Source organism: Zophobas morio, unplaced genomic scaffold, assembly GCF_036711695.1.
Source record: "Zophobas morio isolate AGI-343-1 ecotype UQ-CSIRO unplaced genomic scaffold, CSIRO_AGI_Zmor_V1 ptg000008l, whole genome shotgun sequence".
NCBI lineage: Eukaryota > Metazoa > Arthropoda > Insecta > Coleoptera > Tenebrionidae > Zophobas > Zophobas morio.
The window spans coordinates 6,484,122-6,500,061 of record NW_026972113.1 but is presented as its reverse complement, the minus strand read 5'-3'; the positions used below and the strand labels follow the sequence as shown (position 1 = coordinate 6,500,061).

Here is a 15,940-nt window from a genome sequence, read left to right as displayed (position 1 = left end):
ACTAGATCTGGTTACTTTGTTGTTGTTGTTGGGGAATTTGTATTTGTAATGCTTAATGACACTAGAGAGCCCCAATTAATTATAAACTTTATTCTTAACCAAAAATATAATCATTTACAACTCTTCTCTAATCATTCCACTCGCATCCGCCATATCAATCTCTATGGTCATACTCATGTCGCTAGCGCCCATCGACGGTGACTGGGTAATCCCAGACGGTTCCCCGTTCCCCAAAATTTTCGGTTCTATGTCGAACTTCGGTATATGATCAGGGGCACCTGGATAAGGGGGCTGCTCTTCAGCTAATTGCTCGATCACATAGTTCAGCATCGTCGTACAAAACGAATCATCATTCTTCAGCCCTAAAGCTTTATGAAACCAATCTGCCGCCTCTTCCGTGTGCCCGATCAAAGCGTGGGTAAAGGCGATAGCTGAGTACGTGCTAGGGGACTGCGGTGACAGCAGCAGCGCCTGGTGGTGAAACTCCAAAGCTTCATCATACTTTTCAAGTTTACGACACGTGTGGCCTAAATTATTCAACAAAGACTCCCATCGTTTGGGGATTAAATCAGACTTGACTCTCCTAATGCGGTCTAAAGCGTCACGGAAGTGTTTTTCGGCCATTTTGTAACTAAAACACTTAATTTGGAAACACGACTTGACTTAATAAATACATACTTCATGTTTTGGAACGCTATAACACCCATTTCGTGCATGACGAAAGGGTCATCGGGGGCTATATTTTGTGCCTGTTTGAAAAATTTTTCCGCTAGTTCGGTATTGTTGGTGAGACCACACTCTAAACCTATGTAGAGAAGGGGCAAGTGGCAACCTTTCATCAATTGAGACGCTTTAAAGTAAGCTGCCATTGCTTGATCATGTTCGTTTTCTATAGCAAAAGAGTGACCATAAGCTAACCAAGCCGGACCAAAAAGTCGGTCTAAAGAAGTAGCTTTGGCAAGATAGCGTCTAGCGAAGTCGCTTTTACCGATTATGTAATAGTAACAACCTACTGCAAACCATGAAACTGCCATTGTTGGGTATAAATCGACTAAATTGTGAGCCAGTGAAAACAATTCTGGAAAAAAATTGTTAAGCAAGAATTTGACAAATGGGGGTCTTACTATTGCTTTGTTTAAGCTCCACTTGGCATGCTACATGTACAGGTAAACAACCACTATGAAATGGGTCCTCTTTCAAAATGGCTTCTGTTAATTCAATGCATTGTTGATAATCACAGTTGTAGTAAAGTCTTTCGGCGTCAGCCACCTGTAAATCTAAACTACCCTTTAATTTTAATAGAATGATTTTATCACACCCTTCCATGTGCATTTGCTCCGCTTTTATTTCATTCATAATTAAATTTTTGTCGTTGTTTCTGGCTACAACATTCGGAGTACTTAGTGAGGTTGGTGTGACCACCACATTTGGAGTATTTGGTAGCGACGATACATGCAATGAAAGAACTTCCGGTGGAATTTTATTACCCAAATTGGGATCAGCCACCGGTGTGTGATACTTCTTCAACTTGCTTTCGTACAAAGTGAGTACAATTTCGGCCTCTTCACTGTTACATTGTTGATTAAGAGGCAAAGAACTCAGCAGATCTTTTTCTAAAAACCACAAAAATATCACGGTTTAAAAAAAAAAAAAATTACCTTCGCTCGCTGTCAACATTTGGTACTTAATTAAAGAATCAAACGCTTCATAACAATACACATCATACTGTAACGCCTGCTTGTAACACTCAGCTGCAGGCCCCCGATTATCCATACTTTCCAGAAGCTTGCCTTTCAACAGGAACACGGAGGCAAAAACTTGCTACAATAATTCCACTATTAACCCGTCATTACAAATACCTAACTAACATTTTTCGGCGTATCATCAAACAGCATCGACTCCGCCGCCAAAGGAAACTGTGCAGAAACACTCGTAGTATGTACTAATAAATCCAAATCAAGCGAATCAATCACTTGTTTGGCCTCATTCAACTCATTAGCTTCCAACAAACATTTCACAGTCAGACAATTGCACAAAATGTAACTTTTATCCAAATTTCGAGACCTCAATAAATGCGAAGCCCTGTGGTACTGCTTCAACAGAAACATGCATTGGGCCAACCAGTACACATCTCGGGGGTTATTGGTCAAAGTAACCACTTTATCGGCCCAAAATAACGCCGCTTGGTAGGCATGCTAAAACCGAAAAAATGAGGTTAGGTTACTTTAGTTGCGCGTATTACCAAATCGAGATAAGTTTTCACCAATTTTCTGTAATTATCCACGTTAATGCACGTGGATGTTGCCGTTTTCATAGTTTTGGAATTTCGGTCGAAATTTGAAATTCGCCTTTGAGGTTATGTTTGGCTGTGGTTTTCGAATTAAACCAATTGACGTACTTGCAACCAATCACCGAGGAGAATGGTGTCACATGACGCGCAATAAATGTCAAAGGGGAGCAACGACGTATGAAAAATAGACAGCCGCACTTCACCCTAATAATAAATAATTATAATAAAAGCGCTATTATTTCTCTCAATTATTTATTATTATAGTAGTGCGAAGTGATTACACAAAGATAATCTCGTTCAGTGGAATAAAAAACACATAAATAAAATCACATAAATAAATGCAGCATTTTAACTTAACAAATCCATAATGTCGTCCTTCGAAAGAACGTTACCACCCACACTCGGTCCTGGAATCAAGGGTTGCTTCTGCGCCATCATTTGATTCATCGGTACTTTAGCGCCGCCCCCGGCCCCACCAAGCGGCAAAAGCTTATCCAAAGAATCCCAATTAGTCTGAGGCGCGTTATTATTACTCCTGTTCAAATTAAACTGACTATTCTGGTTGCTGCTCCACGGATTCGGCGGAGACGCGAAATTCGTCTGCGCCCCACCCATCCAATTCCCGCCACGCCCACTAAACCCGTTGTTGCCCCCACCCGGACTCGTCACATTAGCGTTCGACCAATCGGAAATGAGCGTCAACGACAGATCCTTCGGAGGCGTGGCCACACTAACCGGTTTGACCGGTTCCAAAGCCGGCTGATTCTGAAACGCCTTAAACGTGTCTTGTTGTTGCGCAACTTTTTGCTTTTCTTGTAAACTCATAGAAACGAACGAGTCTAAACCTAACCCAGTGAAAGCTTGATCCAACTCCGCTGGTTTTTTTGTGGGTTGGTACGCCGGGATGGTCGCTGCCAACACTTTCTGCTCGTCTTTGACCGAATTCAATTGTTCTAGTTTAGTGCGGTGCTCGGTTTCGACGAGCTGGAACATTTCTTTGACTAGAGTTACTAGAGCGTTGAATTGGGATAGAGTGAGACCGTTCTCGATACATAAGGGTATGAGGAACGGTAAGATTCTTGTGGCGATTACTTCCTTACTTATACCTAGTTTTTTGTGATTCATTGCCAACTTGTAGATGCCTAAAATCCCCATTAAGACGGCGGGTTCTCGCGATGGAATCTGTGGAAGGAATGGGAGAACCTCGTCGAGGACTAACCACTTGTCTAAGTGTTCGAGAAGTCGGCCTACACACAATAAACAGTTGACTCTCACTGAGAGACTTGATGTTGATAAGCAGAGGCGTTTGATTCGTGGTAGGAGACTGTTTTTGACGTTGGAATGGTCTAGAAGACCCGCGAAAGTTGGCAACACTGATAAGCAAAGTTCGTGGATTTGGGGGCTGTCGGAGTCCAAGCCTCTATACAACATTGGTAGAACGTGCTGTTGGATGTCTTCAGCGGGGGTCAGTTTTAACAATAGTTCCATTTTTTGCAACATTATTAGTAAAATCTGTGAGAAAAATAGTTACTTCCCCTTCAGCCGCCATTACGTGATACGTACCTGGATTGGCTCCATCAGTTTCATGACGGGTTTTAAGTGGGGGAGAATGTGCGTGCAATATTCGTCCTTATTACACTCCTGCGCTATGTCTAGGATACTAGGAAGGACGAAAGGGACCATCGCGGGTTGGGATAAGTCACGGGAGAGACAGGACAGGACTCTTTGGACTTTAACTCGATGGGGGAGCTTGGGGAGGGCTTCCGGGAGCCCTTTATAAAACTGAGATTTTTGCAAATTGTCCCACTGGAGAAGAGAATCTAAGTACGTCAGCGTTTTAATACCAACGTCATCAAAATATGGAATCTATTAAAAAAAAAACACAGTGAATACCAACTTGAAAACTAAAAATACCTACTTTAGTAAATTGATGCGCATCCGGTCTCAACTCTGGAGTAAAATTCAACAACAACTTAACATACTCTCGTAGCGCCTCTGGAATACATTGCAACTTCCCTAGATTCAAATTCTTCAACTGTTGCGCCCTCGCTCGAAACTGTTGAAGATCCCTAATTGGCGTAAAACTCTGATTCCCGGGCGAATTCAACACGTACGCCAACATCCCCACCGAAAACATGTCACTACCAGCTGAATGCGTCTGATTCAAAACACACTCGGGCGCCAGAAACTCTAAATTGCTCTGACACACATCTGGAAGCGTCGGCGAAAACCCCTCGCACGGATACACCGGGGGTAAATTCGCCGGGTTCGTATTGTGCACGCAAAAATCCAACCCAAAAATCTTCCAAGCCCCCTGATTGTTGATAATCACGCTTTCCGGACACACGTTCTTGTGCAACAACTTCACGTCGTTGTGCAAGAAGGCAAGCCCCTCACTGATTTGTAGCAACCCGTATTTAATTTCCACATCGAATAATTTGTAGTCGGACATGTTTGCCGGCTGCGGCATGTTTGTGGTTTTCCCTAGAACATTGGCCAGACTCGCAAAAACCGGCTCAGTTGCAAATGCAAGACTCTCGCGACTTTCTTCTAGCGGGTGCTGGACGGTTAGAATTTGGGGGTGACGGATTTTCGTGAGTTGAGTGACACCGCGGCGCAGACTTTCCAGAATGATTTCTCGGTCGGATTTGTTCCATTTTTCCAATTGGCGCTTCTCGAAGACGAAAATTGACGCTTCTTGTTTAGTGGAGCGCTTGTAGCCTTTGTAGATTTTCCAAACTAGGCCTGGGGATGAATGGGTTAGAGTGAATCGAGAGGGTTGTAGGGGGTACCTGGGCCTGCGGATGCAATGTGGGTGGTTGCGTCAAATTCGCGAGTGACTGGATTTCCGGGTAGGACCCCCGATAATTGAGACACAGTGCTGCTAACAGAACTACTCACTTGTGAATATAGTTTATTGAAAACTTCCATTTTTCGAGAATGATTAATTATTTATTTATTGCACAATTGACATTGTTGACATTTGTTTGACGTTATTGACACATGGGTGGTGTGAAAGCGCATGCGCACAAATCTAACCTCAAACTTTGTTTATTTAGAAATGTCGGAATATGATAAAGTTCGCCCTGGAAAACTCGTCCTCAAGGGCGAAAAACACAAGTAAGTAGTACGTTTCGGGTTAATTTTGTTACAATAGAGTGTCTAGGGCGAAAAAACGCAAACATAAAAGCAAGCGAGTGGATGCAGCCCCTAGAGTCGACCCCGACTGTCTCGTCCACGGCAACTGGTGGAAAGTCACAAAAGTCGAAGAAATCACAGGTCCCGTGGCCATAGAATTCGGGAAACACACATATGTGAAAGCCCTCGATAATGGTTTGTTTACACTGGGGGCCCCACACGACGAAGGCGACGGTCCCTCGCCTGAAGAAATCTTGACTGCGGTGTTAATCGACGAGCGCAAAGTTGCGTTTAAATCGGGTTATGGCAAGTACTTGAGGGTCGAAAAAAACGGGGTTGTTACAGGGCGCTCAGATGCTATTGGTGTGATGGAGCAGTGGGAGCCCGTTTTTCAGGTATGTGTTGTATGGGGGTGATCATAGAGTGAGGTTTTCGTTGCAGGAGGGTAAAATGGCGTTACAAAGTTACACAGAGGGTTTTATGAGTATTCAAGATGATGATGATGCTGTGGTGGCTGTTGATAAGAAAGCGGGGGCTGATCATATGTTGTACATTAGGTCGCAGACTGTCAAGGACGTGAATCCGCTCAAGGACGTTCCTGTGGAGGAGCAGGGGGACCTTGAACAAGTGGAAATTAATTATGTGTAAGTGGATTGTAACTGTTACACATTTGTTTAATTAAATTGTGTTGGTTGCAGTAAAAAATTCCAGAAATTCCAAGACAAGCGCCTGCGCATTTCAAAAGAAGACACTTCGAATTTGAAGAAGGCCAAAGACGATGGGACGTTCCACGAGGCGCTGCTGGACAGGAGAAGTAAGATGAAGGCGGACCGATATTGTAAATAATGCAGTTTCTAATGGAATTTATTCATTTTTCTAAACTTATCTTGTAGATTTATTTTACAACAAAAAAAAAAAAAAAATACAAAATTAACTGTCAGTGAGTTTTATGTGAAATAATACCAAATCTTACACTTATTACAATAAATTAACTAAATCAGTTCGTTCTGAGTTACATTTAGAGACGGGATCTAAACATAAGATTTATTATTACACATTTTGTGATGACGATACATTGATTTTAAAATTTTTAACTGGAAGTAGCTAAACTCTTGTAAAGTGTTGAAAATATAATGAAATGTAAACGATTGCACTTCCAGTAAAATTGATGAACTGGGCTATGTATAATCATGGTTCTGTAACAAAATAATTTACAGCAAGTTAAAAAAAATACTTAGATGACTAAATCTCAACTTATGGCGGCTTTAGCTCTTGACGTTTTCAACCATTCTACAAATTCGTCTAACATTACCGGCCCTGGAACGACGTTTGTGTTATTTTAAAAAAACGTGAAAGCGGGGTACTTACAAGCTCCATCCACATCGTAATTGGATAAATCATTGTAGATGGTCCGCGAAAATTCGAGGATATTACACCACTGGTCCTTATTTATAACTTTGTACTTTGACTGATCAAGGAACTGACTGAACTGTGTGTACAACGCCCAATGTTTCCCCAACAAGAGCTGAAGCATCGCCTTGGCGGTCTCCATGTCCATGCTCCTTTGATCCTTATCCTGAAACGACATCGTGAAATTCGGTACCACCACGCCACCGACTCACCCTAGCAAAGTCATACGCATATCGATAAATGGCCTTAAATATATTTTGATCGTTTAAAAGACATCGTAAATAATCCAGTCTGTACTGTAGTTTCTGTATTGAATCACACTGCATCTCGCCTAGCCCCTTCAGCCACTCCTCCTTCGTGAAGAACCCCATCTGCCTCGCCTGCATTTTAAACGCTAAAACTAACATCACGACGTTCTCGGGCTCGACTCCGATGTCCTCGCAGAACTTCTCCATGCCTTCGGGGCCTAACGTGTCCGGGTCGTCCGGTGTCGTGTACTCCCTGAACCATGCCAGACACCGTTTCTGACTGAAAGACTGCGCCTCCTCCACGCGGGACACTCTGCGAGAGCTGGAAAAATCCACACTTTTTTCCACTCCTCTTGTTCAACTCGAAAACCACACAAAAACCTACTCTTCATCGTCCATACAGATGTCAAGAGCAACCGTCAATGAAACGTAAGTTTTATAAATAAAAGCAGCGGGATGACGAGGTAAAAATAGTACGCGCTCATGGTCGGGCCACTTTCCAAACAGTGGCTCCAAAATGTGGGATTTGGAGCGGTTTGACGTATTTACGCGTTGTGTAACAGGTGGCCGTGATCGCCCGAAACGATTTTTTGCCACGGGGTCTGCGGCCGGCAAAAGACGCGGTTTTACCGCGTTTTACAAAGAGTCACTTTTGTCTAAAAAACGCCAACTGGAGCAACAGAAAAAATTGTTTAGCCCATGCAAAAAAGTGATGACGTCAGCCCAAAATTTTGCTCTGAATCCCTCCTAAGATCCTCAAACTATTATGCGCACTTCGAGTTATAATTTTCTTGCGTGTTCCCTATTGTTTTGAGGTAAATATAATCAGTCTTGTGGGCGACGGATTAGTCAGCAGGTGGTGGCAGACCGCTCCCATCCGTTTCATTGACGGTCCCCGTAGTTGCATACTTATCGAAACAAGAGATTAAAAACAAAAATTTCGAAAATGCAAATGTTCACTTTCGCACCACTGAGACAACTTTCCAGCTAAACTATTTTGAGTACGTCGCATGCGGAGTTATTTATGGCACAAGTGAATAAGGCTGATTTTCACGAGTGCCACACGAATTTGTCTCAGGTCCTTTTCAATTACTACTTACAATTTTGTCACTTTAACTGCAGAGCGTAAGTATAAAAATAAATTTGTGGTTTATGAATCCGTGTTGAGTTTTTATCCTACACGTTCATATTTTTACAATTTAACTTTGAAACTGCAAAACTGAATGAAATCTTGCAAACGTTTTAAGGTTATCGTAAGCAAAGCATAAGCATTTTCTCTTTTAATAATTTAGTTTCACAGGGACACTGACGAGTAATTTTTAAGAATACTTAAACGTGCTCGCTGCGCTCGCACTCTTACTATTCTTTTTTACAATGATGCGGTTTCAAAAATTTTTAGACCCCTTTTTAAGCTAGGAAACCCGACCCAAAAAAAATCAGTAAACTGAGGTCAATAATAAATAAAAATATCAAGGTAAAATTTTTTTAAGTGGGTTGCATAACCTGCAACTTCGTGGTAAATGACCTAACCAAAAACCTAAACAGGTTCTTATTTTTTCAACTTTCCAATTTTTAGAATTTTCGATTTTTCTACTTTGGATTTTTCGATATTTCGAATTTTCCATTTTTCAAATGTTCGATTTTTGATATTTATTATAGGTCTTAATTTTTCAACTTTTCAATTTTTTTAATTTTCGATCTTTCCATTTATTTGATTAATCAATTTTTCGACTTTGGATTTCGGATTTTCGATTTTTCGATATTCGAATTGTCGGTTTTTCTAATTTCCATTTCTCGATTTTTCAATCTTCCCACTTTTCGACTTTCGGTTTTTCTTAATCTCGATTTTCGAATTATCGATTTTTTATTTATTCGTTTTTTGAAATTCGATTTTACAATTTTTTTTATCTTTCGTTTTTTGAATTTCTCGATACCAATTTTTACATTTTTCGTGTCTTCAGTTCTCGATTTTTTGAATATTTTACTTAATCAATTTTCGATTTTTGTAATTTTTGATTTGTCGAATTTCGCTTCTACGATGTTCGAATTTTCGATTTATTCGTTTTTCTAAATTGGAATTTTCAATTTTTTCAACTTTCCAATTTCTAGAATTTTCGATTTTTCAAATGTCCAATATTTTCACATTTCGTATTTGGGTTTTTCCATATTCGAATTTTCTATTTTTTAATTTTCATTTTTCGATTTTTCTTAAGCTCGATTTTCGATTTTTGATTTGTTCGTTTTCGAAATTCGAATTTTCATTTTTTTCACTTTGTGCTTTTTCAATTTCACGATTTTTAAATTTTTCGACACCGATTTTTGCAATTTTCGATTTCTCAAATATTTGGTTAATCGATTTTCCAATTGGTCATTTTTTGAAATAGGAATTTTCAAGTTCTTTAATTTTTGCTTTGTCAGTTCCTCCATTTTTCGACTCCGATTTTTGGAATATTCGGTTTTTTCAATTTTCGATATTTAAAATTTTCGAGTTTTCGAATTTTCGATTTTTCGAATTTTGGATCCCGATTTTACAATTTTCGTATTTTCAATTTTCGACTTTTTAATATTTTATTAATCAATTTGGATTTTTAGAATTTCTGATTTCTCGAGTTTGACTTCGATTTTCGATTTTTGATCTGTTCATTTTTCGAAATTGAAATTTTCAATTTTGCAACTTTCCAATTTTTAGAATTTTCGATTTTTCCATTTTCGAATTTTTGTTTTTTGATTTCAATTTTTCGACTTTTCGATTTTGCTTAAATCCGATTTTTCGAATTTTCGCTTTTTCAATTTTCGATTTGTCGAGTTTCGGTTCTTCGACTTCTTAATTTTTCGACTCCTATTTTCCGAATTTTCGTTTTTTTTTTCTATTTTGGATTTTTCGCAAATTTGTTACATCGAATTTTCAATTTCCGATATTTGAAATATCCGATTTTTCGAATTTTCGATCTTTCGATTTGATTCATCGATTTTTTTACTTTGGATTTCGGATTTTCGATTTTTCCATTTTTCGAATTTTCGTTTTTTTAATTTCCATTTCTTGATTTTTCAATTTATCCATTTTTTGACTTTTCGATTTTTAAACTTTCGATTTCTTTTTTTATGTTTCGATTCTTGGAGTTTTCAGTTTTTCTTAATCTCAATTGTAGAATTTTGGATTTTTGATTTGTTCGTTTTTTGAACTTCGATTTTCCAATTTTTTAATCTTTCGTTTTTCAATTTCTCGATTTTTCAATTTTTCGATACCGATTTTTACAATTTTCGAATTTTCGATTTGTTCATTTTTCGAAATTGGAATTTTCAATTTTTCATCTGTCCAATTTTTAGAATTTTCGATTTTTCGACTTTGGATTTTTCGATATTTAGAATTTTCGATTTTTCAAATGTTCAATTTTTGATATTTCGTATTTAGGTTTTTCAAATGTTCAATTTCTGATATTTCGTATTTGGGTTGTTCGAATTTTCTGTTTTTTAATTTCCATTTTTCGATTTTTCAATTTTCCCATTTTTAGCCTTTTCGGTTTATTTTAAGCCTGATTTTCGAATTTTCATTTTCACACTGCGCTTTTTCATTTTCTAGATTTTTCAATTTTTCGACACCGATTTTTCGAATTTTGGATCCCGATTTTACAATTTTCGTATTTTCAATTTTCGACTTTTTAATATTTTATTAATCAATTTGGATTTTTGGAATTTCTGATTTATCGAGTTTGACTTCTTCGATTTTTCCATTTTCAAATTTTCGTTTTTTAATTTCCATTTTTCGACTTTTCGATTTTGCTTAAACCCGATTTTTCGAATTTTCGATTTTTGATCTATTCGTTTTTCGAAATTCAAATTTTAATTTTTTTCACTTTGCGTTTTTTCAATTTCTAGATTTTTCAATTTTTCGACACCGATTTTTCGAATTTTCGCCTTTTGAATTTTCGATTTGTCGAGTTTCGGTTCTTCGACTTTTCAATTTTGGATTTTTCGCAAATTTGTTTCATCGAATTTTCAATTTTCGATATGATTCATCGATTTTTTTACTTTGGATTTCGGATTTTCGATTTTTCCATTTTTCGAATTTTCGTTTTTTTTAATTTCCATTTCTCGATTTTCCAATTTATCCATTTTTTAACTTTTCGATTTTTCAACTTTCGATATCTTTTTCTATGTTTCAATTCTTGGAGTTTTCGGTTTTTTTAATCTCAATTTTCGAATTTTGGATTTTTGATTTGTTCGTTTTTTGAAATTCGATTTTCCAATTTTTTAATCTTTCGTTTTTTCAGTTTCTCGATTTTTCAATTTTTCGCTACCGATTTTTACAATTTTTGGATTTTTGGAATTTCTGATTTCTTGAGTTTCGCTTCTTCGGTTTTCGAATTTTCGATTTATTCATTTTTCGAGATTGGAATTTTCAATTTTTCAACTTTTCAATTTTTAAAATTTTCGACTTTGGATTTTTCGATATTTCGAATTTTCGATTTTTCAAATGTTCAATTTTTGATATTTCGTATTTAGGTTTTTCCATATTCGAATTTTCTGTTTTTTTCATTTCCATTTCTCGATTTTCCCATTTTTCGACTTATCGATTTTTCTTAAGCTCGATTTTTGATTTGTTCGTTTTTCGAAATTCGAATTTTAATTTTTTTCACTTTGCGCTTTTTCAATTTTCTCATTTTTCAACTTTGGATATTTTCTTTGTATATTTCGATTCTTGGAGTTTTCGGTTTTTCTTGATCTCGATTTTCGAATTTTCAATTTTTCATTTGTCCGCTTTTTGAAATTCGATGTTCCATTTTTTTTGTCTCTCGTTTTTTCAATTTCTGGATTTTTCAATTTTTCGATACAATTTTTTGCAATTTTCGATTTTTTAAATATTTTAATAATCAATTTTCGATTTTTGGAATTTCTGATTTGTCGAGTTTCGCTTCTTCAATTTTCGATTTGTTCATTTTTCAAAATTGGAATTTTCAATTTTTCAACTTTCCAATTTTTAGAATTTTCGATTTGTCAAATGTTCAATTTCTGATATTTCGTATATTCGAATTTCCTGTTTTTTAATTTCCATTTTTCGATTTTTCAATTTTCCCATTTTTAGACTTTTCGATTATCTTTAGCCTGATTTTCGAATTTTCGATTTTTGAAATTCGAATTTTCATTTTCACTGCGCTTTTTCAATTCCAAGATTTTTCAAGTTTCAATTTTCGAAATAGGAATTTTCATCTTTTTTTATTTTCGCTTTGTCAGTTCCTCGATTTTTCAATTTTTCGACTCCGATTTTTTGAATTTTCGATCTTTCGATTATTTGTTTCATCAATTTTTCGACTTTGGATTTCGGATTTTCGAATTTTCCATTTTTCGACTTTTCGATTTTTCAACTTTCGACATTTTTTTTTTTGTGTTTCGATTTTCTTAATCTCGATTTTCCATATTTGAATGTTCTTTTTTTTAATTTCCATTTCTCGATTTTTCAATTTTTCATTTGTTCCTTTTTTTGAACTTCGATTTTCCATTTTTTATTTTTCGTTTTTTCAATTTCTCGATTTTTCAATTTTTCGGGACCGATTTTTCGAATGTTCGTTTTTTCAATTTTCGATTTGTCCAGTTTCGGTTCTTCGACTTTTCAATTTTTCGACTCCGATTTTCGAATTTTCGTTTTTTTTTTAATTTTGGATTTTTCGCAAATTTGTTTCATCGAATTTTCAATTCTCGATATTAGAAATTTCCGATTTTTCGATCTTTTCGTTTTTTTTAATTTCCATTTCTCGATTTTCCAATTTATCCATTTTTTGACTTTTCGATTTTTCAATTTTCGATATCTTTTTTTATGTTTCGATTCTTGGAGTTTTCGGTTTTTTTAATCTCAAATTTCGAATTTTGGATTTTTGATTTGTTCGTTTTATGAAATTCGATTCACCAATTTTTTCAGTTTCTCGATTTTTCAATTTTTCGATACCCATTTTTACAATTTTCGATTTTTGGAATTTCTGATTTGTCGAGTTTTGCTTCTGTGATTTTCGAATTTTCGATTTGTTCATTTTTCGAAATAGGAATTTTCAATTTTTCAACTTTCCAATTTTTCAAATGTTCAATTTTTGATATTTCGTATTTAGGTTTTTCCCTATTCGAATTTTCTGTTTTTTAGTTTCCATTTCTCGATTTTTCAATTTTTCCATTTTTCGACTTATCGATTTTTCTTAAGCTCGATTTTCGAATTTTCATTTTCACTTTGCGCTTTCTCAATTTCTAAATTTTCCAATTTTTCGACACCGATTTTTCAAGTTTCGAGTTTCGGTTCTTCGATTTTCGAAATAGGAATTTTCATTTTTTTTTTATTTTCGCTTTGTCAGTTCCTCGATTTTTCAATTTTTCGACTCTGGTTTTTTGAATTTTCGTTTTTGTCAATTTTTGATTTTTCGCAAATTTGTTTCATCGAATTCTCAATTTTTCGAATTTTCGATCTTTCGATTATTTGATTAATCGATTTTTCGACTTTGGATTTCGGATTTTCGATTTTTCCATTTTTCGATTTTTCAACTTTCCACATTTTTTTTTGTATGTTTCCATTTTCTTAATCTCGATTTTCCATATTCGAATTTTCTTTTTTTTTTTATTTCCATTTTTCGTTTTTTCAATTTCTCGATTTTTCGATACCGATTTTTGCAATTTTCGATTTTTTGAATATTTTATTAATCAATTTTCGATTTGTTCATGTTTCGAAATTGGAATTTCCATTGTTTCACTTTGCGCTTTTCCGGATTTTGTAATTTTTCGACTCCGATTTTTCGAATTTTCGATTTTTCGTAATTCTCTTGTAATAATTTAGTTTCACATGGACACTGACAGCAATTTTTAAGAATACCTAAACATGCTCGCTGCGCTCGCATTCTTACTTTTTTAAAATGACGCAATCTCAAAAACATTTTCAATTTTTACACCAATTTTTTAAACTGACAAAAAAATCAGTAAATTGACGTCAATAATAAATAAACCAAGGTAAAATATTTAAAAGTTGTTACATAATCTGCAACTTCATGGTGAATGAACTAAACAAAAACCTCAACGAATTTTTCGTGTACATTGGAGAACCTAACCCCAAAATTTAAGCGTGAAATTAAAATTCCAATAAATTACAAAAAAAAAAAAATAGCAACTACAAATGTAACAACGACTAAAGAAATATTATCATCACAATTTTCATAACAAACAAACATTATCAATTAAAAATAAACAAATCAATTAATTTCCTTTGTCCTGCAGTTCAAGGTATGATTATGCTATGCTCACGCGATTGTGCCACTGTTGTAAACAAGTTTGTGTTAAAAATGAATACGATAACGCGACTTTTGAATACCAAAAAAAGCAATAAGTCGGTTAAATCAGAAGAAGGTAATCGCTAGCTCCTAAAAATTTATATTCTCACCCTTATAAAGTTCCAAAGTGGCATATTGATCTGCCAGTGATAAACACCCACTTATTGTTTTTTATAGACGCCACACCTTTTTTAATCTTAAAAAAAAAATGTTTTTGACATTATTACAAGATGGGCGACTTTTTCTATTATGGTAATATAATAAATAATGAAACAATTTAAAATTTGTACAAGGCTTACAACAAATGATCACCTGTGCCAATAAATACGTGTTCAACGTTTGAATAGAAACCAATTTACATCACTTGAAGTGTCAACAGTCACGTCTGTCATGCTTATTTTTCCCGTTAGGTGTCGCTATCTGACGTAAATGTCATACAGACCTTATATGATTAGGGAATTTATCTTGTGATAGAACCTCAAATGGACTTTGTCTTCCACTACCCAAAATTTATATTCCTAACTTAGGCCCCATTCTGGCAACAAATTAATCAAAACTTGAATGAATAAAATAATGCATGTAATAATTTTCAATGTAGACTTTTCTGATTAAATAGTTTGAATAGAACCTGTGACAAATGTTTGGGTTGCTTAAAAATACTTTCTAGAACTCTAAAGAATACCACTAGTGACTGACCCAACGTGTCAGATTCACCCAAAATGACCTGATTTTGAAGTTATCGTTGAAATTATAATTGTACGTAAAAGGAGTGGTGCAGGTCATACACATGTGGATTCCCTAGAGTTTGCACTTTATACGTATGTTAACAAACAACTGTGTGGGGCCTGAAGACTTCTTGAGCCCCCAGGTCGCCCCCTAACCCCACCAACTTCCCAAATCTCCACATACCTTGAATTTCGAAGTCTCTTGGATGCATATCTGTCATCTTCATTTGAACTCATATCCGTAGTTGATCTACGTTTACTACGTGGCATTGCAAATTGAAAATCCTAAAAACTAGCGATGATCTCGCCTGAAAACACCACAACTGTGTATTTGCGTTCCACACGAAAAGTAAGGTTATGTGTGCTCGGTCTCAACGATTTTTGCTCGGAGCTTGAATTCCTCGGATCCGCCGATGAAATCTTGCGGCGTTTAGGAAATTAACGATAACAATGCGAACCGATAAATATAAATAGCGAATTGATTACCCCTCCCAAGTGTGTTTGGAAACGGGAATTTTACCCCCGAGCCGAGACCACCGCGCAAACTTACACTTGGCTTTAAACGACGACGAGTGCAATGTGATCGGTTGCAGACTTTTACAATTTCATGTAGTTTTCGTGAAATTCAAATTCTTAATTCCAAACTCGGGTGATCTCTGCATCAGCTGTAGCATATTTTTAACCTTGAAAGTTCAGGGTTTTTCGTGAGCGAGAGCGCGGCTGCCAAGGTTGGCTAGCTTGTATCAAAGCCGCTGCGATCGCGAATTAAGCGGAGAATGCGGGCATATCAGCAAGGTTTTCGTTATCAGCGCGTTCGCGCGGGGTTTAAAA

General features: G+C 36.2%; 4 protein-coding genes across 7 annotated transcripts; 1 reads left to right on the top strand and 3 right to left on the bottom strand.

Annotated features, from left to right (window-relative positions):
• Nucleotides 1–70: 70 nt before the first annotated feature.
• LOC135125176 (cell division cycle protein 16 homolog) lies at nt 71–2,423 on the bottom strand. Its single transcript, XM_064050559.1, has 6 exons — nt 2,243–2,423; nt 1,869–2,195; nt 1,659–1,821; nt 1,125–1,613; nt 679–1,078; nt 71–631 (listed from the first exon to the last, which is right to left on the bottom strand). The coding sequence occupies exons 1-6, from the start codon at nt 2,312–2,314 to the stop codon at nt 115–117; spliced, it is 1,968 nt and encodes a 655-aa protein (XP_063906629.1). The 5' UTR covers nt 2,315–2,423; the 3' UTR covers nt 71–114.
• Nucleotides 2,424–2,525: 102 nt separating this feature from the next.
• On the bottom strand, nt 2,526–5,283 carry LOC135125175 (SCY1-like protein 2). The gene is made up of 4 exons (XM_064050558.1): nt 5,083–5,283; nt 4,209–5,035; nt 3,854–4,156; nt 2,526–3,802 (listed from the first exon to the last, which is right to left on the bottom strand). Exons 1-4 carry the CDS (start codon nt 5,219–5,221, stop codon nt 2,639–2,641), a joined length of 2,433 nt encoding a protein of 810 aa, XP_063906628.1. The 5' UTR covers nt 5,222–5,283; the 3' UTR covers nt 2,526–2,638.
• Nucleotides 5,284–5,302: 19 nt separating this feature from the next.
• Nucleotides 5,303–6,368, top strand: LOC135125181 (protein FRG1 homolog). The gene is made up of 4 exons (XM_064050565.1): nt 5,303–5,410; nt 5,457–5,823; nt 5,870–6,072; nt 6,127–6,368. The coding sequence occupies exons 1-4, from the start codon at nt 5,313–5,315 to the stop codon at nt 6,272–6,274; spliced, it is 816 nt and encodes a 271-aa protein (XP_063906635.1). The 5' UTR covers nt 5,303–5,312; the 3' UTR covers nt 6,275–6,368.
• On the bottom strand, nt 6,359–15,913 carry LOC135125183 (DCN1-like protein 4). 4 transcript variants are annotated; one of them, XM_064050566.1, is made up of 6 exons: nt 15,660–15,913; nt 15,294–15,417; nt 7,051–7,423; nt 6,797–7,004; nt 6,683–6,745; nt 6,359–6,624 (listed from the first exon to the last, which is right to left on the bottom strand). In XM_064050566.1, the coding sequence occupies exons 2-6, from the start codon at nt 15,377–15,379 to the stop codon at nt 6,617–6,619; spliced, it is 738 nt and encodes a 245-aa protein (XP_063906636.1). In that variant the 5' UTR covers nt 15,380–15,417; nt 15,660–15,913; the 3' UTR covers nt 6,359–6,616. The 4 variants fall into 4 exon arrangements, with proteins under 4 accessions (XP_063906636.1, XP_063906637.1, XP_063906638.1 ...); XM_064050567.1 differs by having other exon boundaries at nt 7,051–7,408; XM_064050568.1 differs by lacking the exons at nt 15,294–15,417; nt 15,660–15,913 and adding an exon at nt 7,472–7,652.
• Between the last annotated feature and the right edge of the window lie 27 nt (nt 15,914–15,940).

Bases quoted from the DNA above. Each gene is read 5' to 3' on its own strand.
- LOC135125175 (XM_064050558.1), bottom strand. From the start codon at position 5,221: ATGGAAGTTTTCAATAAACTATATTCACAAGTGAGTAGTTCTGTTAGC. The intron at 5,036-5,082 runs GTACCCCCTACA...ATTCATCCCCAG, and splicing joins CATTGCATCCGCAGGCCCAG to GCCTAGTTTGGAAAATCTAC. The intron at 3,803-3,853 runs GTACGTATCACG...TTTTTCTCACAG, and splicing joins AACTGATGGAGCCAATCCAG to ATTTTACTAATAATGTTGCA.
- LOC135125176 (XM_064050559.1), bottom strand. From the start codon at position 2,314: ATGAAAACGGCAACATCCACGTGCATTAACGTGGATAATTACAGAAAA. The intron at 1,079-1,124 runs GTAAGACCCCCA...ATTTTTTTCCAG, and splicing joins GGAGCTTAAACAAAGCAATA to AATTGTTTTCACTGGCTCAC. The intron at 632-678 runs GTATGTATTTAT...TAAGTGTTTTAG, and splicing joins ATAGCGTTCCAAAACATGAA to TTACAAAATGGCCGAAAAAC.
- LOC135125183 (XM_064050566.1), bottom strand. From the start codon at position 15,379: ATGCCACGTAGTAAACGTAGATCAACTACGGATATGAGTTCAAATGAA. The intron at 7,424-15,293 runs GTATGTGGAGAT...AGTGGAAAAAAG, and splicing joins AAGAGACTTCGAAATTCAAG to TGTGGATTTTTCCAGCTCTC. The intron at 6,746-6,796 runs GTAAGTACCCCG...ACGTCGTTCCAG, and splicing joins TTACGATGTGGATGGAGCTT to GGCCGGTAATGTTAGACGAA.
- LOC135125181 (XM_064050565.1), top strand. From the start codon at position 5,313: ATGCGCACAAATCTAACCTCAAACTTTGTTTATTTAGAAATGTCGGAA. The intron at 5,411-5,456 runs GTAAGTAGTACG...TAGAGTGTCTAG, and splicing joins CTCAAGGGCGAAAAACACAA to GGCGAAAAAACGCAAACATA. The intron at 5,824-5,869 runs GTATGTGTTGTA...TTTTCGTTGCAG, and splicing joins AGTGGGAGCCCGTTTTTCAG to GAGGGTAAAATGGCGTTACA.